Here is a 22,550-nt window from a genome sequence, read left to right as displayed (position 1 = left end):
CAGAGTAGTGGCTGGTTTTCAAATGACCATCCTATAAGCCTTGAGCATGTCACATAAAAGCAAAAGGAAAAAAAAAATGAAAATATCGCTGTGTTGTATTCCACTTCAAAATGTGGAAGAATAAAAATATAAATCACCAAGGCCTTAAAATTGTCCCCTTTGCTTTCATCTAATTAAAAAGGACATGTGTAAATCTGTGCAAATATTAGCTCTGTCATTTAAAATGGAGATTTATTTACTGGAGATAAGATATAATGGTGTAGGGGGCAAGTTAGTACTTCCAAAGAAAATGGCCCCACGTGAGATTACATTATTTTATAAAAGTCTATAAGAAAGCCAGCACAGTAGCTGTTACTCAGCTGAAAGCAATGTCTCAAATGACAAATCAGAATCTTTTTTCTTCTTTTTTTTAATATCAGAGCAGAATACAAACCAGAGAAACTTCCTTCACATTCCTTTGAGGTTGACCATGAAGATGCTGATAAGGATGAAGTAAGTAAATGGTTGAGAGTGAAATGTTTAAAACATGAGGATAATTAGGTCCTATCTAACATGTTTGAAATTCAGACTAGTTTCTCCTAAAGCTGCAGTAACCGTTGGTGTGAGGGTTTTTAGACAAAATGAATCATGTTTGTTTTGAAATTGAACATGATTATTTCAGATGAGTCAGAGAAAAAGGGAGTCTCATTTTTAAGTGCAGTGTCTAAGATCTGGGATTCACAAAAGATTGCTGTGATGCTAATGATGCCTTTTGTACAGGATACCACTTCCCACTCATCTTCCAAGGGCGGAGGGGGAACGGGAGGGACCGGAGTTTTCAAGTCTGGTTGGCTCTACAAGGGGAATTTTAACAGCACCGTGAATAACACCGTTACTGTTCGGGTAAGGAGACATAGAGACTCATTTTTGTTTCTGCCACCTTTCATGACACCCACCCCCTCTTTAGTCACAAAACTGAGGTGAGCTATTTGCATTGAGTTTGTGTTTCGTGTCATATTTTATTTATGAGAAAGGAAGATGCTCTTCTCAGAACAGTGCTCAAGAAATGTAGTACTCTTGAAGGGATTAGAAAATTCTAATTTCCATGAATTTGAACTACCTCCTCATATTTTTTTCCTTTATTTAGTCATTCAAAAAGCGCTTCTTCCAGCTGACTCAGTTGCCAGATAATTCCTACATCATGAATTTTTACAAAGATGAAAAAATATCCAAAGAACCCAAAGGCTGTATCTTTTTGGATTCCTGTACGGGTGTGGTACAGGTGAGTAGAAATCTCTTTTTCCCTGAGAGTTTTTTTAATTGAAAAATGCATTCATCCAATCATCATTCATTCATTCTAAAAATATTTATGGAGTACCTGATATGAGCCAAAAACTATTTCAGACTCTTAAGGATTCAGTGGAGAGGGAAGGCAGCCTAGAGACTTGCTTTCACAAAACTTACTTCAATAAAGTAAGGAAAACAGAAAATAGGCTGGGGGGGGGGGGGGAATAACAGAATGGAATAGTTGGTAAAATCTGGAATAAAGAAAATGAACAAGGCTACAGAATGGGGAGAGACAGATGGTGAAGTTGGAAAGGAATCTTTATGCTCCAGAAGTGATAGAAACATTTATGAAGAGAAAATATTTGATCTAGAGATTAAAGCATGAGCAGGGGCAGCAAGTACAAAGGTCCTGAGGCCAGAGCAAGTCTGATATATGCAAGGACAAGAGGAAAATGACCACCTGTATAGCTACAGTGTAGAGATCCACTGAGCTAAAGAATGCAGTATGCTTATATGTAAATCACATAGTTCAAAGAAAGTTCTTCATGAATGTTACCTTTATTTTTAGGTAATATTGCAATTGTAAATCTACAGTGTATATACACATCATCCTCCTTCTAAGAGCAGGTTTCTTCAAGGGCAAGGATTATATTGCATTGGTTCTCAAGAGTTGAATCTCAGAAACTGAATCTCAGACATGGGACTTTTAACCAACAATGCTCTTCTGCACTAATTTGTCCTCAAATTATTGTCCCTAGTATTAAATTTTATATGGACCATTTTGGCAAAAAGAAGCAGAAAAATTCCATATGCCTCATTTGGACATTTTATTCTTTCTACTCTGATGATCGAACATTTTTATTCTTTCTATGAAGCAAAATTCTTTCTATGAAGTAAAAATTGAAGCAATCAAGTGTTTTAGTAGTCTTCCCTCCAATTTAACATTAAACGCTGGCTCATTGAGATTCAGGACTCTGTTTTTGATCACAAGTCACTAGGAACAATTCTTTGTGTTTCCACCAAACCGTGGGCATTCACATAGCTTGCTACATGGCCTAGATTACCTCTTGGATTCATACCAAGGGCACTCAGATGCATGGATGCAAAATAGAATTCTCTTCAGTCACTTAAGCTATCATCTATTTCTGGATGGTTTAGCTGTTAAAATCTGGAATTTCTCCAGGAAGTAATAATACTGAACTTTAAAGGGAAAGAATTAATTAAGTGTTGCTGAGCCCTCCACTAGAAATGAAAGATAATTGCTTTTTAACACAGTTGCCAACTTTCCATATGGAAAGGGCAGTAAGGATTTTAATGGAAGATGGAGATAGTTTTCTATTGTTGGTCACAAAGGAGACTCTTTGGCTTTAGAAATATGAAGTAAGACTTTATCAATAGGTTTAAGGATCAATAACTACATTTTATAGACATTGAGCTGAAAAACTGAATATTTTCTTTTCCCTTTGTACCTCCAAACTTGCTGTAGCCAATGAGTCATCATCTTTTAAGAAGTATCATTGTATCCCTTGCTAGGTGTTAAGTTTGCAGAGACATAGATTCATGTGTAATTTCTTCTTCCAAGAGTGGTATAACTCTGTTGAACACGGAGTCAGTTAGTGCTCTAATCTGACCTTTCACCTCTTCTCCATCACCTTTTAGACCATGTTTCAGTCTTTGCTTAAGCAGTGCCTTGGAAAGAGAATGTCTTCCAAGGAAAAACATAAGAGTGGGGTGTATACAAGTCGATGTTTGATTTCTGGTTTAACCCTTTACTATCTAAGAGCCTTGAGTAAGTTACTCAAGCTGTTTGATTCCCAGTGTTTCATCTGTAAAACTAAAGTAAAAAAGGATCTGGGAGACAGTGTGCCCTCAGCCAGCCTTTCCCAGTCTTTCCATTAATTATAAAAGTCACAACTTTGAGAGCTAAACGTCCCATCATGGGAAAGCCCTTCTAGAATATATTGATTGACATGGTAAAGAATCTGCTTGCAATGCAGGAGACCCAGGTTTGATCCCTGGGTTGGGAAGATCCCCTGGAGAAGGGAATGGCAACCCACTCCAGTATCCTTGCCTGGAGAATTCCATGGACAGAGGAGCCTGACGAGCTTCAGTCCTTGATATTGCAAAGAGTTGGACACAACTGATTGACTAACACTTCAAGCTGGCTAATTTATCCATTTCTTTCTTCATTCATTTATTCACTCATCCAAAAAGCTTACTTAGTACTTATGACATGCTAGAAATGTGTTTAGGCATTAGGAATTCCTTGCCGAAGTCATAACCAGAGGAGGACATAGGCTCATAACTATTACACAATTTCTCAAGAGCTATAATGGTGGTATAAATGTACTTTCTATGGAATGTTTTAGGAGCACAGAACAGTGATAAACTCTTCTGGGTTGGCTATAAGAATGCATAGAAAAAAAACGGGCACATAGGTAGGAATTCCCAAGGTAGATTCTGCACATTAAAGCAGAGTTGAATAATCCTACTTCATTTTCCAATAAATAGTCATTCACATATCAGGGATCATGTACTCTATCTTTTAAAGAGTTTAGCTCTATATCCCTGTATTTATATTCTTCTTTATCATAAGCTTGTTATCCTTTATAGAAGGAGGGACCTTTAGTTTCTTGAGATCCCTTTGGGAAGATAGACATCTAGGTCCTTGTCACCTTGTATCTGGATCCCAGTTCTTACATATTTGCTTACAGCTCTTTCTGACTTACAAGTTTTTGCATCTGAAAGAAAGATTCTGAATGATACAGTGCCAGTTTAGTCTTTGTTCTAGCAAGCTTTCAGGTACAAAATGTGCCTGAAGATGAAACACGTACGCACAGAAGCACAAAGCAAATGAATAATAGAATGAGTCAGACCTATTTTATTAAGAATCATTGTCAGTTTCACTTGAATAAAACAGAGAAGAAAAACAGTTTGCCTCAGAAAGTGCTACCTACCACCCAGCATTCTCAGTGTGTTCCAGCTCATAACACTCTTTCGTGAATAAGCCGTTTTAGTTTGCTTCATTCAAACCCATTCTATAGCACCATGCTTTCCTAGGAGTACGGCTTGGAATTCTCAGAAATATATTTTAAGGGCTACTTCAAGTAGAGAGAAACTCCTACCCAAAATTCTCAAGAGACTTTGCAAGCATTAGTCACTCAGTCCTGTCTGACTCTTTGCTATCTCACAGACTGTAGCCCACCAAGCTCCTCAGTCCATGGCATTTTCCAGGCAAGAATACTAGAGTGAGTTGCCATTTTCCTCCTCCAGGGGATCTTCCCAATCCAAGGATTGAAACCGAGTCCCTTGTGTCACCTGCATTTTAGGCAGATTCTTTACCTGTTGAGCCATCAGGGAAGCCCCTTAGAGACTTTAGGTGATGTTTATGGTTAGGAATTTCCTGATCTTGGTAAAATAGAGACCTTACAGTAGTTTTCCACTCTTTGTAGTGTCATGAAACAGTACTAAATCTGTTTTATACCCCTCATTTCCAGTCTGAAGCAAAACTTGCAACTTTTGCTATTTCAGTTTTGGTCTGAGACTAAGGGCTATTTAAGCCTAATCTATCCTGTCTTGTTCCTTGAGAGTCTTCTCATTTATTCATTTATTCATTCATTCATTCACTCATTCATTCATTTATCCATCCATCCATCCCAGATGGATGCCACTGCCACTCTGAACGGAGTAAATAGCCCAGGAATCTCATCTACCCAGTGCTCCAATATTAACAGTGACAATGACTGAAGTCACTTTATACATAAAGGCTTAAACCTGAACGGGCTTCCCAGGTGACGCAGTGGTAGAGACTCCACCTGCCAACACAGGAGACCCAGGTTTGATCCTGAGTTGGAGAGATCCCTTGGAGAAGGGCATGGCAACCTGCTTCAGTATTCTTGCCTGGAAAATCCCATGGACAGAGGAGCCTGGTGGGCTGAAGTCCATGGGGTGGCAAAGAGCCAGACACGCCTGAGCACGCTTGCACGCATCTGGAACTGAACATTGTTAGTTTCCTCCTAGGTGCTGGATCTGCTACCTTGTGAATATAGGTCCCAAGATAATGGCCTTTGAGGCTTAACCAAAGTCTTAAAATTCAGATGCTTTCTGCAGCACAGGCCACTACAGGAAGTAGGGTCACTTCCTTCTCCTGTGTGAGATAACACAGAGCATCTCAGACTGTGTGTGCCCACGTAAAGGCAGTCATAATGGGAAGGAAAAAAAAAATGTGTACCTGCCAATGAAAACAAATTTAGAAGTCACCTATAACCTATAAACCCCCAGCAAACCTTGGTGGTTAAGAATCTCACTTCCCGTGATAAAAATAAAAACCAGAATGACACTTGTAATCTTCTTCATCTAATATAGTATTTGACAACAGTTCATGGAAAATGCATTATTATTGTCTCAATTTATTAAAATAAAGCTCTGAGAGATAAAGTGACCTGCCTAAGTAACAGAGCTAATAAGTGGAAAAATTAGATTTGAGGCTGAGGAAAATCCAGATTTACAGAACGATGCCCAAGGAAATACTTTGGTGATCATATATCTAGTGGGTATGCTTGCATAGATACATATTAATACATTTATCCTACATAAGCCAACAGGCAGAAGAAACACTCTGAAGAAAGATGTGTATCATTTTAAGCTGTGAAATTTAGATGTAGGATTTATTTCAGCAAATATATATGGAAAATTTTGCTACATGCAAAGCTTTGTGGGAAAGCCAAACATAAATTAGATGTGGTTCCTATCTTCAAAGAGCTTCTCACCTGTGGAAAGATGCACCAAAAAACACAGAATAAATATAGCATGTGCATGAGTAATTAAATGTGTGTGATACATCTCAAAAACTAGGTTCTGATATCATATGCCAGAATGATATTACTGCATGATGCTACACTATATTATACAAATGTGTGTATGTGTACTCAGCCATGGCCAACTCTTTGTGACCCCATGGACTGTGAATTGCCAGGCACCTCTGTCCACAGGATTTTCCAGGCAAGACTACTAGATAGCCATTTCATACTCCAATGTAATACATATATTGCATATATATATATATATATATATATATATATATATATTGCACATGATATTGCTTGTTTCCTGACATTACATTGCATTAGAATGTAAGTTCCGTGGGGGCAAGCACGTCACTTGAACATTTTTTAATGCTCTCTACCTAGCACATAGAAAATAGCCAATACATTTTTGTATGTATTGAACAAGTATGTATTTGAATGAATGAACATACAGAGACTGGAAAGGATTGCATGGAGAGTAGCCACCAATACCACTAACCTGAATTTGATGTTGTGTGGCTCTTCTCCTGTTTCTTCAAAATTCTGTAAAAGATGCCAGCAACAGAACAGGTACAGTGGCATATTTTGCTTGGATAACTCCCTTCAATATTCCATCCTCCATTGGCTTTAGTGGTTTCATCGAAGTATCTATTTCAAAGCTTTTCTAGGTGAGCAGTGTGAAAAGCAATCCGTTTGCCACAACTCATTAAGCACATCGGATGGCATTAGGACATATTTCCAGTTTCCTTTTATTTATGAAGTCATGTAGATAGACTGTGGTGAGCTTGAATGAACAAAGAAACTGTATCAGTCTCCAGGGATACTGATTTCAGGAAAATAAAGGAAAATTTGAGGAGTGAGAAGAAGAATACGATTACTTCTTGATTATCATTTTAATGACTTAACATTGCATTTCACAGTTATTAAAATGTCCCATTGGTTTTCTACTTCTGGTCCTTTCTTTTTTGCTGTTTTATATGCCATTATCTTGAAGATTACAGAGGGTGAGATAGAAAACCACTTAAGGCATCTTAATCTTCCCCAGCATAAGCTTCTCTGCACTGAAAGTAGTTCTCTTTCACTCCAAGGAGAAAAAGATAATTTGGCTTTTGAGAGAAGTTGTGAATAGAATATATATTTCATGTATAAATACCCCTTTTTGAGAAACAAGGCCTTGTTATATTTTGCTCAGATTTTTAAAAATATGTAATTGTTGATATTGTCAGCCATATTTAATTCACATACAGAAGGCAATTTAGAAAATCAATTTTTGTAATTTTTTATTAGTTCCTTGACATCTCCATTTGAAAGCAAGTTGCAGCTCAATCCACTTTTAATTTGGACCTAATACAAGCATTTTACACGGCTTTGCATCTACCCTTCCCCATTATTTACAGCATCAGATTAGTCAAGCAGATTCTTTCATTTGTTTGTTTTCAAGAAAACACTGAGATTTGTTTGCATTCTGCTCCACTCAGCTACTTTAGATCTGCTCTGAGCACTTCTATTCTTTCCTGAGGGTCTATTCTGTTCCCGTGGTGTTTTGAAGATATGATACTGTCATGGGATGCATGTCTGTCTTTCATTCCTGCTCTCGGCCAACTGTCTTTGCCCTTAGACCCTCTCTGTCAGTGCCAGTCACAGGCAGTTTTATGGACCTCCTTCTTCAGCACCCGGGGAAGTGTGTGGGAGGGTGTGTGAAGGAGTCTGGCCCTCCCTCTTGAGAGCATAGCTTCTAAGAATTTGCATTCTTAAATAAACCACCCAGATGTTTGCTTTGCATAGAAAATGTTGGGGTCATTGCCTTTCCAGCCACCACCCCCCCATTCTGTTTACACTGAAGCCAAAATGATCTCAAAAAGCTGGGTGTGCATTACATAAGTGTATGCATTTGTCAAAAGCTTGATTTGTGTATTTCACTCTATATAAATTTAACTTTAGTAAAAGAATTTATACAAATATATGTATATACATATAAAACTGTGGCATTTTACTAGTTGAAGTTATCCTTTCTGTATTCTCACAGAACACAGAAGGTACTGTAAGAATAGTAGTATTTTCATGTTCCAGTTCTCATGCTGCAATAACAATCCTGTTCTCAAAAAGTATGTCTATACCTTGATTTTTATTCCTCTACTTCAGTACATTCATACAGAAGTTAAGCACATTTATCTTCCAATTTCACATTTGGATGATGAATTGGTTAACACCTGTCTCCCCTGTCTGGGCAGAGACCTTGTCTGTTTTTGCCCAGCACAAAATACAAACCCGATAGAACCTCTTTAAGAATGAACACTATCACTGCACTGAGGATAACTAGTCACCTTCTGCCCTGGGCTCATGGGCTATTGAAAATGCCAGTCTGCAAGGGAATCCTTACAGGGCAAAGAAGTAATAATAATTGACCATAATGGGAAAGTATGAATATGAGCAAAGCACTTGTCCTTGGCAGAGTCTAGAAAGTGCCACTTGAGCTGTTAAACCCAACAGTGAGGATCACAGTTAGTTTTTTAGCTAATTCTTTTTTCTCCTTCAATCCCCCAATTTTTCTTTTTCCTGAGGCTTATATGTTGCCCCAATGTCTACTTTCAGAAACCAGCACCCCCAGGCATGGCTGCCCCTTTAGAGTGTGATAATGCCCAGCAGGTGGCAAAGAAGAACAGCAGCCAATGAACATCTTCCTTGTGCTGGGTTGTCTCAGGGGGTGTTAAAGTATAAAGGGATTACTTCCTGTCTCCACCACTTGGTGTCCATGTATTCCGAGCAGGTTTTCATTTGTCTCCCCAAGCCTCAGTGTTTTCATATGCTAAATGGAATGATAACAGTGTCTCTCATAGAGTTGTTATGAGATTTAAATAAAAATGATGACTGTAAAATCCTCAGCACAGTGCCAGATATATAGCCGGCAAATGTTTAATAAATGTCATGTTTGTAGTAGTAATCATGCTATTGTGGAAGTTGAAAGCTATTTTGGGAAGTTTCTCAGAGTATCCCAGAGGAAGAGAAGATTACCAGAAGTATATTAAAGATTATTCTCTTTTGCCTCCAAGAAACAGCAATCTTGTTCTCAGAAAGAGTTTATACCTTGATGTTTAAGTTGTACTCCCACACTATGGTGCCACTCTCATCTTCGATTTCTACTCTTATTTGCATTTTACTTACTTTAATTGTATAGAGTCTTGCTTTACTACAGCTGTGAGTGCTCTTAGGCTTTAGAACAGTGTGGGTAAGAATTGAATACTTGTATCAGAGTTACCTGGGAGTGATTTGAAGACAGAATATCTTCAGGAATTCTTTCAACCACCCCAGGTTACATAATTCTAGTTATCATTGGGGGAAGTTTCTACTTTGCATTTATATTTCTAATCTCATGGCAGAAATGTAGATAAACGACTATAATAATCTGCTTTTGTATTCCCACTACTTTAATTGTGCTTCTTTGATCTTTAAACAGCTAACTTCTCTTTATAGATTTCACCTTCTGTGAAAGTCTAATCTAAGGTAGTTACTCATCAAATCAGACCACTTTAATTCTCTGCACAACAGAAAATTCTGTTTTTCATTTGTTAGTGTATTTCTTCAGTTGTTCATTCATTCCCCAAGATTGGAACCTCTTCTGTCCCATTCATAAAAAATACTTGTTTTAAATGCACTGTTGAATCCTTCTGTGTGATGGCACTGTGGAGACTATAGCGGTGCTCCATTCTCATGAAGGCAGTTGGAAGGGAGGACTATGCTGTGCAAACAAACAAATGAAAGTGAATAAGCATGTAATCCCAAATTTTTGTGCGTACCCTGGAGGACAAGAAGCTTGTCCTAACTGGGGAATTGAAAAAGTTTCATTGAGCAAGGATAATTTTAGTTCAGATCTGAAGCGCGAATACAAGTCACCTAAGTACGTAAAGGGCAAACATGGTGTTATGTGTGTCAATACATACCTGGTGAGTGGGATGGGAGGGTTGTTTCAGGCCTTTATGGCAGCAACAAAGTCTATGATGGGAGCACATCCCACAAACTAGAACAAGATCTCATGAGTTGGTCACAAAATGCAAGTAGAGATGTCAAGTAAGACAAAAGTCTGGAGGTTGATGAAAAGCCAGAGGCAGAGAAAGGAATTGGGAGCCCCTGGCATATGGATGTCATTTAAAGTCATTGGACCGGATAAGGAAGAAAAGAGTCTAAGGCAGAGCTGAGGTTAGCATGACAAGTCACAAGGTAAGGAAGAGCCAGTAGAGGTGACTAAATGGTGGCCATTCAGGAGGAAAGAAAACTGAAATAGAGTGTAGTCATGGAAACCAGAGAGAGGTGGGTTTCATGAGGGAGGAAGTAGCCACTGTGTCAGTTCTGCTGTAAGGTCAACAGAGATTGTATAGCCCTTGGGGTAGTACAGCAACGTAGAGTTTGTTGGTGACCTTGGCAAGTGCAGCCTCTGGGATATGATGGGGTCAAAATCGCAACTGGAGTGAATTGTGGACAGAACACAAGGTGAGAAAGTGAAGGTAGCAACTCAAAGCAACAGCTTAAAGAAGCTTAGAATATACTTCCCCCAGGCCTGAAGATGAAATGTTTGAGCCCACATGCTTACTCAGTCAACAAAAACCTTAAAATATATCTTTGTCCAAAAATGCTTGAAAGAAACCTAATAAAATAATTCTTGTGGATGCAGAAGTGGTGTACTCAGTCATGTCCAGCTCTTTGTGATCCCATTGATTGTAGCCCTCCAGGCCTGTCCCCACCCAGGGATCGAATCTATGTCTCTTATGTCTACTTCATTGGCAGGCAGATTCTTTACGACTAGTACCCCCTGGGAAGCCCAAAACAATTCTTAGCCATCTAAACTTTTGTCTGTTTTGGAAAATCTCCTTGATGTTACCTCCTTGTGTGGAAAACCCCACAAAAAAATATCTCTCACTCTCTAAGATTTAGTTGGTATTTTTTCTTTTTATGCTGCAGAATAACAGACTAAGAAAGTATGCCTTTGAATTGAAAATGAATGACCTGACCTATTTTGTGTTGGCGGCTGAGACGGAGTCAGATATGGACGAATGGATCCACACCCTCAACCGAATCCTGCAGATCAGTCCTGAGGGGCCCCCTCAGGGCAGGAGGAGTGCAGAGCTCACGGATCTGGGACTGGGTGAGCACACTACCCTCCTCCCTTGCCAACTATGACCTGTGCATTTGGTTCATTTTAGCTGCTAGTAACCCTGGTAGCTGTCAGGTCTAGTTCGTCCAACCCTGGGCTACTTGCTCCAGGAAATCACCCCCAAACTTTTACTTTTACTGAATAGTGGGGGTTACCTCACAGAGGTATGATTTTTAAGTTGACTGGCAGTGATTTGAGGCCGACGTCCAGCAAATGATATTGGGAATCATTGATCAGCAATATTTTTTTAAAAATGACCATGTCTAATGGGATGTTAGAGGAGAGATTCTGTGTTTTATGGATCCCATTAAATTTAATTAATGAACACTACTGTGTAATGGCAAACATACATCCTTTCCTTATAGTTGAAAAGCATCTTTCATGTGTGCTTTTGACCCCATGGAGATAAGGCAAGTTGTGAAAGTTCCATAAATTTTGCATGAGATCAGAGATTTTTATAAGATAAAAAATTTTTCTTCTGCCCATCCCAGTTCTTTCATCAGACTCTAAGCCATTCTAGGCAAAAAGAAAAGAGAAAGAGAAAGGGGAAAAAATGGTGAAAAGAAGAGGAAGAAAACAGGTTTATATTAATAGTCATGTGGAAGACAAGTTTATTCTCAGTCACTCCTCCCAAAGGAAAACTGTTCTAAGACATTTTGCACAATAGATGGTACATTAAAACCAGAGAGTCTTTATTTTTTTAGTTAATTTATTTATTTGACTGCATTAGATATTAGTTGTGACACTCAGACTTAGTTGCCCCAGGGCATGTGGGATCTTAGTTCCCCCAGCAGGGATTGAGCCGCATCCTCTGCATTGGAAGGAGGATTTTTAACCACTGAACCACCAGGGAGGTCCCCCAAAGAGTCTTTAAGTTCTGGTAGCCTATCATGTACGAGAGTCATGGGATAAAGAAGAAGAAAATTAGTGTTGATTTTAACTCCTGCTATATACCGTAGAAGGTGTTTTACACTCATGATTTACTTAATAATCATCAACTAGAATATTAATGTTTCCAGAGTCCTAGAGAGTTTAACTAACTGAAGCTAGAATGTAGGTTTTATGTTGATGGCCTGAGAGTCAGAATTATCAAAAATATTTTCATATGTAAGAAAGCTTTAGTATACACTGATGAAGTGAGACTAGACAACCCCAAGTATAAATGTAGTATTGTAAGGGTCCAGAGTTCTTATGGGCCCAGGATGGTGTCATGAAGAGTGTCCCAGAATGATCACCAGGACATCCGATTTCCAGGCCCAGTTTTTCCAACTATATGGAGGACTAGAGCCAGGGCACAGTGAAGGTATCTTCTCACCAGTGTCCGTTCCTCATCGCTCTTGAGTCTAACCCAGTTTCGATATGTCACAGGCTTGAAAAATGAGTGATTCATGGGGATTATTTAATGACCTGGTCTTGATGTATCTTTTCAAGATTCCCTGGATAATGCTGTAACTTGTGAAAGCACACCGGAGGAAGCTGATTCTTCAGAAAACAGCCTGCACCCAGACTTCATGAAAGTAATAAAGCTGACATTTTTCTGTGCAAATAAACTTGAATTACTTATTGCTTATCGCTTTCATGGAAAAAATGTAAATGCTTTCTTTTAAGATTTAGACTAAGAAACACAACAGTCAGAAAACAAAAAGCATGTTTCTGTAAGATTGCAGAGTGTTGATGGATGATATTAAAACAGTGATAATACTAAGGGACTGTTTCTTGGCCATGTGTATGGGGCTGGGCTGTAGGTTTCCAGCCAAGTAGAAACTAAGAACTAACACTGTTTCCTCTGTAGTACCTCACAGAAACTGAAGAGACTGTCAAAGCAACTCGAAACATGGAGAGGCTAAATCTGTTCTCACTGGATCCAGATATAGATGTAAGTCGGAATTCTCTTTAAGCAGATGTGAACTTGACTTGTACAGTTGCAGTTTATAATTTAGAATCTCTTTTCTTATGATGGGTGTATGTTGAGTAAACTTTCCAAACTTTTTTAGAGCTTGAAACTTCAGAAAAAAGACCTTTTAGAACCCGAGTTTGTGATCAAACCATTTGAAGAGAAGGCCGCCAAGAGAATCATGATCATTTGTAAAGCTCTCAACTTAAATCTTCAGGGATGTGTGATAGAGAATGAAAATGATCCGATAACAAATGTAAGTTTCTCTTCTGATACATCCCGTACCCTCAGCCAATATCACACCACCCTCGTTAAAATCTTTTCTATTCCTGATGATTCCAGGCACTGAGTTCACACCCTCTATTGTACCAAGGAATATGATTGACAGCATTTTTCCACTTGACTGAAGTGTACAAGTTCTGAAGTAGAATTGTCAATTATACTGCCACAAAATTTCCCTTTTAACATACAGGAGAAGTAACAAAGGGACTCTGCTTTATGGTTCTTTCCATTAAATCAGCCCAATAGTTCAGAGTTTCCAGATATACTGTTTGTATCTTCCTGGTGGAACTTTATGGCTTTTAAATCCACATTTTTAATGTTCATATGTTAATTTTAATGTATATTAGAGAATATTTATAATGAACAAATTAACCCTGTGATTTCATAGCTATTGCTGCTTACAACAAGGCTAAATAGTGAGTCAAGTAGAATAATATATAAATATTAAATAAATAATACATGTAAATGGTAGGGGGAAAAGGTGCTTCACTGATATTTGGGAAACATCACTGCACTCATTAAATCAATACAAGATTCCTCTTCTTACTAAATGGGCTCTCTTGAGAGTTCATTTTTAGTGTTCTAGGGGACAGTTATATACTAATTGTGAATGTATGGGTGGGAAGGGCACATTTTGATAGCATAAATATTATCAAAGTTTGAACTATAAAGAAAGAAAAAGTACTCAATCTTAACATCAAAAATCATTTTTAATATATTGGTGTGTTCCTTTTCATTCTTTTTTAATGCATTCTGTTCTTATTTCTAATAAATCATCCCTCAATTGTCATCTTTCACCTTAAAGAACTTATTTCCAAATCCATGATACAAGCCACATCTGCTTTTAGAAGATAGAAACAGTATGACATTTTTCTGCAAATTGTATACACAGTCCGTACACCTCTCTATTTATGATATAGTAAAATAAGCCTTGTTAGTTTGATGGTGAGTAGCGGGCAAATGGGTGAATCCTTTCAGAAAGACTGTAACCTGCTTCCCGCGGGTCTTCAGGTTCCTTAATGTTTCTCTGAGCCTCCTTCTTCCTATTCTAGTAGCAGGGTAATGGTGTGTGCTGGGGACCTCAGGTTTAATGAGGAGAATCTGTAAATATGATGCATGCAAGATATTGATGTTTTCAGTGTTACCTATGAGATTCTTGTTGACAAATGAGCTAAAACTTAAATGTATTTCCAGTAAGAATCTTCCCCCAAAATGAAGCTTCTTCATATTTTATAAACTGTAACTTACCCTAGGTATGTGACAGAGTGAAAGTAGTTAAAGTTGAGTTTATTCATTCTCCAGCAAATACTTTGTTCGGTGCACCTAATGGAGCTAGACTTGTTCTAGTTCAGTTCAGTTCTGTCACTCAGTCATGTCCAACTATTTGTGACCCCATGGACTGCAGCACACCAGGCCTCCCTGCCGTTGCCAGCTCCCAGAGTTTACTCAAGCTCATGTCAATCGAGTTGGTGATGCCATCCAACCATCTCATCCTCTGTCGACCCCTTCTTCTCCCGACTTCAGTCTTCCCAAGCATCAGGGTCTTTTGCATTGATTCAGTTATTCGCATCAGGAGGCCAAAGTATTGGAATTTCAGCTTCAGCATCAGTCCGTCCAATGAACACTCAGGGCTGATCTCCTTTAGGATGGACTGGTTGGATCTCCTTGCATTCCAAGGGACTCTCAAGAGTCTTCTCCAAAACCACAGTTTAAAAGCATCAATCCTTCAGCACTCAATTTTCAGTATAGTCCAGCTCTTATATCCATACATGACTACTGGAAAAGCCATAGCTTTGACTAGATGGACCTTTGTCTGCAAAGTAATGTCTCTGCTTTGTAATATGCTGTCTAGGTTGGTCATAGCTTTTCTTCCAAGGACTCTTTGCAACCCCATGGACTATACAGTCCATGGAGTTCTCCAAGCCAGAACACTGGAGTGGGTCGCTTTTCCCCCTCTCCAGCAGATCTTCCCAACCCAGGAATCGAACCAGGGTCTCCTGCATTGCAGGAAGATTCTTTACCAACTGAGCTATCAGGGAAGTCACAGACTTGTTCTAAGTACTGGAGAAACAGCAGGGAACAGGATGAACAAGGTCCCTGGCCTCTTGAAGATTAGAATCTTTGGGAAAAGACCGAAGTAAATAAGGAAACAAATGAATTAACAAGAAACTTTCACACTGTGCAGAGTTCTTTAAAGTAAATCAATATATAGAGATATGATACAGAATAACTGAGAGGAGGGCTACTGAGGATAAGATGACCGCAGGAGACCTCTCTGAGAGGGTGACATTTGAACAGAGACCAAGGTTGAGAAAGGGAAAACATCAGGTCAGGGCAAAAGGTTCCAGGCAGAAGAAAGAACAAGTGTGAAGTTCCCTGAGACTGGTAAACGTTGGCAGAGTCTAGGAACTGAAAGGAGATAGTGAAGGGAAGGGCGGACCAAGATGGGGTGGGAGAAACAGCGCAGAGTAAGAGTAGATGGGGTCTTCTACACTGTAGGGAAGAGTTTGGATTTGTCCTTAGTGTAATTGGAGGCAATCCTAGGATTTGAAGCGCTTTCAAATGGTTTGATCTAATTCTAATTCTTAATTCTAATTTAAGAATTTGTGTTCTTAAAACATCCCATCAGAGGAATGGACTGAAAGAAATGAGGTGACCAAGGAAAACAGAAGTTTATTACTACAGTTCACAGTGTGGCTTGCTCTAGGACTGGCAAAGAGGAAGGAGAGCAATGGATGGGTTTGACTGACGTTTTGTAAATTGAATTGACAGATTTTTTTGGATATATGGGATATTCAGGATAAGGAGAAGAGAAATCTCAAGGGTGAGTCTCTAGTTTTTGCTTTAGACCCTTATATGCATAGGGTGTCATTACTAGGAGGACAAGACTAGAGAAAGAGCAGATTTGGGGGATACAGGCCAAAAAGTACATTATGGACATGTGAAGCTTAATTGGCCTATTCAATATCCAAATCAAGATGTTCATTAGGCAGATTCAAACACATGTTTAGAACTCAAGGGAATGGCATGAACAGAGATATAAATCTGAAAGGCTAGTCCAGGCAGTGACTTACAGGGAATCATGTAGAAATTTCTGTGTATGTAGGAAATATTAAATGAATGAATACTGAAGTGACCAAAGAAAACTCAGAAGGAATGGTCATTGATGTAGGGATAAACCAGGAAAGACTGACTCACGATGCCAAAAAAGAAAGAGTCAGCTGTGTGGAATGGTGCTAAGAAGCTGAGTAACATGAAGTCAGAGAAGAGCATGGTAGATGTGGCCACGTGGAGGATAACTATGGCAGGAAAAATGTTCCTTTATGTGAAAGTGTTAGCAGGAGTATTCAGAACATATTTTCACTTGGGATTTAAAAAAATAAAACTAGAAACTTAGTCTTGAAGCTATTTAGAAATATCAGGAAAATTTAATCTAAATCATAATATCACTTAATCATTTTATTAAATAAAAATGACTTCTTTTTTTGACCAAATACATCCTTGTTGTTGTTGTTTAGTTGCTAAGTCATGTCTGACTCTTCTGCAACCCCATGGACTGTAGCCCACCGGGCTCCTCTGTCCACAGGATTTCCCAAACAATAATGCTGGAGTGGATTGCCATTTCCTTCTCCATGGGATCTTCCCAACTCAGGGTTGGGAAGGTCTCTTGCATTGCAGGCAGGTTCTTTACTAATAAGCCACCAGGCAAGCCAAAGTACATCCTTAAGTGTGATTAAAAACTCAAATTTAGAAACAAACATCAAAGAGAATGGGCTTTCTTTCTAGTGCCAGGGACATATGACTTCCTCCACGTGGATTCCTGTGTGTGCGTGTGAAGTCATATCAGTCGTGTCCGATTCTTTGCGACCCTAATGGACTGTAGCTCTCAAAGCTCCTCTGTCCATGGGATTCTCCAGGCAAGAATACTGGAGTGGGTTGCCATTTCCTTCTCCAGGGGATCTTCCCAACCCAGGGATCGAACCCGCATCTCTTAAGTCTTGTGCATTAGAGGGCAGGTTCTTTACCACTAGCGCCACCTGGGGAGCCCGTTGGATTCCTATCTTTATATGAAAGCCCATATTCAGAAGCTAAATGTTTGTATTTGGCGCAGTCTCGGGCAAGAGAATATGTCCAATTCAAAGAGCAGCTTTTGGGAGCCCTTTCATATCTGTCAGGCCAAAGGGATAAGTTGTTTTCAAGTGTTCTGTTTGTCTGTATCATTTTTAATTAATTTTGTAATTGATACAAATGTTAAAACAACTAAGAAAATACTTTTAAGAATAATTTCATAGTGCTTATAAACAATGTAAAAAATTGATAAAACAGCCTCATCTGGACTCAACTTCAATTTTACATGTAATGGCATTGTTTTAAAAAATCTTTTTGGGATTATTCAGTAACACTCATTTATTCATGTTGCTATTTTTAAACTCATTGTTTTTAACTCAGCAAACATGCTTTTAAACTAATTGAAATGTTTGTCCAAGTTGCTGAAGAGCCAACAACAATGCAGTTGCATTTAATGAATGAGCTTTTAAAAAGACTCCCCAAAAGAACTTTTTCATGATGAGGAAATACTTGACAGCATATAATTTTTCAGTCAGTCATTTGAAAACCAACTTCAAGTTGATGGCTTTAGAGTATAAAATATTTCTTTGAAAATAGAAATTGATCCAAAAATCTGAACTAATGAAGCTGCTTTACAGCAGAAGTACATTTAGAATTTCATGTTCTTAAATTTTTTTAAAGAGAAGTACAGAATTTTAAGCAAGAAACCTGTGATGATTCATTGGGCTTCGTAGGTGTTTTGCTATATTTATTGAAAAACCAGTGATTCAAAAAGTAAGATGTGACATTTAAGTTGAAAAGGTGAATTGGAAGAAATAAGTGAATCACCATATGAGCTTTATTTTTGATTGATTATCAAAGTAGGTAATTTATTTCCATTAACAAAACAGAAGTGAAAATCAAAGGGGGGCAATCTGCAAAATAATAATAATAAGGATTTTTTTCTTTGACGTTCAATGTGTTTTGGGTTCCTACCTGAATTATTTCATTTAATTTTGTATTTTTCATCTCTTGGCAGACTACCAGTACCACAAACCAGGAGTTTTTCTAAATTAAATTGGTAAAATATGAAGCTTTTACATTTTGTCTTATTTTTTTATAATTTGTTGAATTTTATTTTATATGTATAATTCTAACAGCAAGGGATCTGCCAAATATTGCTAATATTAAGGAATTAAACTAATACCCTTACTATAAGCTAGCCATATTCCTGCATTTCAAAGAACACAAGATACTTATTAAACATTCAGCAAAATCTATGGCATGAGTGAGTCTGTATAGTGATAAACTTGCTCACAATGTGTTTTTTGTATATAACCTACAATGCACCACCCTTATGGCAGAAAGTGAAGAGAAACTAAAAAGCCTCTTGATGAAAGTGAAAGAGGAAAGTGAAAAAGTTGGCTTAAAGCTCAACATTCAGAAAACGAAGATCATGGCATCTGGTCCCATCACTTCATGGGAAATAGATGGAGAAACAGTGGAAACAGTGTCAGACTTTATCTTTTTGGGCTCCAAAATCACTGCAGATGGTGACTGCAGCCATGAAATTAAAAGACGCTTACTTCTTGGAAGAAAAGTTATGACCAACCTAGACAGCATATTGAAAAGCAGAGACATTACTTTGCCAACAAAGGTCTGTCTGGTCAAGGCTATGGTTTTTCCAGTGGTCATGTATGGATGCGAGAGTTGGACTGTGAAGAAAGCTGAGTGCGGAAGAATTGATGCTTTTGAACTGTGGTGTTGGAGAAGACTCTTGAGAGTCCCTTGGACTGCAAGGAGATCCAACCAGCCATTCTAAAGGAGATCGGGCCTGGGTGTTCTTTGGAAGGAATGATGCTAAAGCTGAAACTCCAGTGCTTTGGCCACCTCATGCGAAGAGTTGACTCATTGGAAAAGACTCTGATGCTGGGAGGGATTGGGGGCAGGAGGAAGAGGGGACAATAGAGGATGAGATGGCTGGATGGCATCATCGACTCGATGGACGTGAGTTTGAGTGAACTCCGGGAGATGGTGATGGACAGGGAGGCCTGGCGTACTGCGATTCATGGGGTCACAAAGAGTCGGACACGACTGAGCAACTGAACTGAACTGAACTGAACTGATCCACAAAATATTGATGGATGAGAGGCATCAGTTCAAGATTAAGTAGCATAAACAAAACTTTAAAAACTTTTTATAATTATATACATTTTAAGAAGTCTATAGTTAATTACATATGCATGTATTTACTTATGTATACATATAATTACTCATATGTGTATATATGTACATATATATGTGAATATAATTACATATCTATATTTCTGTCCTTCTTCTATTTAAATTCTGTTGCATTTGACATTTTTCTAGTTGAAAATTATTTCTTTATCAAATCTTTCTTCTTCAGTGTCTGTGATACTCTGGCAGCATTAAATGTTTTTATCAACTTGTTTTTAAAAATCCCTCTCCACTCCCCAGTCTTCTTTGTAAACTGGTTTTCCTACCCACCTCTATCCCATGCATGTTCATATTTCCTATGGTGCCATTTGCCATTTCCTAGGATTTTCTCTTTTTTTCATTTCATGCTTAAACAGGAACCCACACACCCAAATCTTTCGTTTTCTACTCTCCAGCCCAATTTCCTTGACTGAACTCAACACTCATATACCCCGCTGCTCCTGGAATGTCCTACAAATGACTTTCTGTACTGAAGAATTCATCTTTGTATCTTCATCCTATACATTAGTGAATGGCATTGTCATTCAATTAATTTCTATAGTCCCAAACCTGAGGATTTTCTTTAATTCACGCCCCTGTGAACCGTCTCTCCAACCAACCAACACACACACACACATGCAATGAGTTTCCAAGGCTTCTAGTTGTACCTTCCTAATGTTTCTCCAGTGTATTTTCTACAAACACATCCTAATGTTGTGTTTCCACGCTGATCTCACTCTAAACCTGTGTTTTTTCATGTCTTTGTGACTTTGCCCATGTCACTCCACTTACTGGAAGCCCTTATAAACGCCTCTTTACCAAATTTCTACTTCTTTACTCAAATAAGAAACTCTTCCTTCCCTTTCCATCTTCCTTTACCTTCTCATTTTCCCCTTAGTCACATCTTCCTCTTCCTTCCTAGCATGGTAGCAAGAGGTCGAGGGGGCAGTGGCACTGAGGCTTGGAGCTGAGTGAGCCCAAGAACCCCAGATGATTCGGGGGAGAAAGCCACATGGGGACTCAGAGGTGCCACAGATGCTACTATGATTGGGAGATGGGTTGCTTTGAAACCAAAAGTAAACTGATTGAAGAAATAAGTAATTAATGATGAGTCAGGTTTTTCGCTACTGGAAGAAATATTTACAAATATGAAAAAGGGAAAGCTTAGAAGGAACCTTTGAGGATCTTGACTGGAAATGGAGCTACAGCATGAACCCATGAGTTTTTTGCAAATATTCACATACAGATAGATAGATAAAGAAATGATTGTTAACACAAGTTCATGTGCCTGAAGCACAAAGAGACCAAACAAACTGAAATATAGGAGCTTGGAGCAGAGAAAGGTTATTGCAAGGCCATGCAAGGACGCAGGTTGGCTCATGCCCTAAAAAGCCTCTAGCTCTCCAAAAAGTTTCAGCAAAACACTTTTAAAGGGAAGATGACATGGGCATCTCAGGGTATGTGATCAGCTTGTGAACAGTTCTCTGATTGGCTGATGGTAAGGTAGCAGGGTCCTCTCACAGGGGTTAACGTTATTCATCTTTAGGCTCAAGGAGGCCTGGGGCTATGTGCTCATGGTCATCAAGTAGTTCTTGCTTTTTGGTGGGGGGGGGGGGGGGGGGCGCGGGGGGTGGGGGCAGGGTGGGTTTCATATCTGCAAAACAACTCAGGAAATCTGCATGAAATACTATTATCTAGGTCTTCCCAGGTAACTCAGTGATAAAAGAATCCTGAATCCGCCTGCCAATGCAGGAGATAACAGTTTGATCTCTGGGTCAGGAAGATCCCTGGAGAAAGTGAAGTGGCTCAGTCATGTCCAACTCTTTGCAACCCCATGAACTGTAGCCTACCAGGCTCCCCCATCCATGGGATTTTCCAGGCAAGAGTACTGGAGTGGGGTGCCATTTCCTTCTCCAGGGGAATCTTCCCAACCCAGGGATCGAACCCTGGTCTCCTGCATTCTAGGCACATGCTTTGCCATCTGAGCCACCAGAGAAGGCTGTGAAGAAGGAAATGGCAACTTACTCCAATGTTCTTCCTAGGAAATCCCATGGACAGAGAAACCTGGCAGGCTACAATCCATGGGGTCACAAAGAGTTGGACACGACTGAGTAACTAAACAACAACTATTAATATTATCTAGGTACTTCAGAAAGATGCTAAAGCAAAGGATATGGGGGAAGGCCTGTCCTGGGAAGACCCCATGGGGTCCTGCTCAGTTACAATTATAGCTGTGAATATTGTGTGTATGTAGGAAATGGCAACCCACTCCAGTGTTCTTGCCTGGAGAATCCCAGGGATGGGGGAGCCTCATGGGCTGCCATCTATGGGGTCGCACAGAGTCAAACACAACTGAAGCGACTTAGCAGCAGCAGCAGCATGTATGTGGGTGTGTGTCCCAGAAACAGTGAGCCTAACAAGTACCCAGATCTTGATTTCAAAGTGTCACCCTCACTCACAGGAACCAAGGGTCTTTGGAGGAATGGCTGGGGCATAAAGAGTAAAGATGAACCCAAAAAACCTTGTTGGGTATAGAAAGAGGTACTCCAAAAACGATGAAGACCCGCCATAGAGACATAGAAGCTACAATGAAGGGTGTGCTGCTGCTGCTAAGTCACTTCAGTCGTGTCCGACTCTGTGCAACCCATAGATGGCAGCCCACCAGGCTCCCCCGTCCCTGGGATTCTCCAGGCAAGAACACTGGAGTGGGTTGCCATTTCCTTCTCCAATGCATGAAAGTGAAGAGTGAAAGTGAAGTCGCTCAGTCGTGTCCGACTCCCAGCGACCCCATGGACTGCAGCCCACCAGGCTCCTCCGTCCATGGGATTTTCCAGGCAAGAGTACTGGAGTGGGGTGCCATTGCCTTCTCCTAATGAAGGGTGTACCTCTA

The 22,550-nt window shown here is 39.4% G+C and overlaps 1 protein-coding gene across 13 annotated transcripts in view; it reads left to right on the top strand.

Annotated features, from left to right (window-relative positions):
* Window positions 1–22,550, top strand: part of DOCK10 (dedicator of cytokinesis 10) — a 302,832-nt gene that overhangs the window by 176,352 nt on the left and 103,930 nt on the right. For all 13 annotated transcript variants that reach the window (XM_025278357.3, XM_025278360.3, XM_045164608.1 and 10 more), the window contains exons 5-11: window positions 420–492; window positions 760–882; window positions 1,127–1,261; window positions 11,025–11,208; window positions 12,649–12,734; window positions 13,010–13,093; window positions 13,212–13,367. In XM_025278357.3, coding sequence (XP_025134142.3) covers window positions 420–492; window positions 760–882; window positions 1,127–1,261; window positions 11,025–11,208; window positions 12,649–12,734; window positions 13,010–13,093; window positions 13,212–13,367 — 841 coding nt within the window. The remainder of the gene's footprint in view (window positions 1–419; window positions 493–759; window positions 883–1,126; window positions 1,262–11,024; window positions 11,209–12,648; window positions 12,735–13,009; window positions 13,094–13,211; window positions 13,368–22,550) is intronic.

The sequence above is a fragment of the Bubalus bubalis genome, chromosome 2, assembly GCF_019923935.1.
Source record: "Bubalus bubalis isolate 160015118507 breed Murrah chromosome 2, NDDB_SH_1, whole genome shotgun sequence".
Lineage (NCBI taxonomy): Eukaryota > Metazoa > Chordata > Mammalia > Artiodactyla > Bovidae > Bubalus > Bubalus bubalis.
The sequence above is the reverse complement of the archived record's forward strand: the minus strand, read 5'-3'. Positions and strand labels throughout refer to the sequence as shown.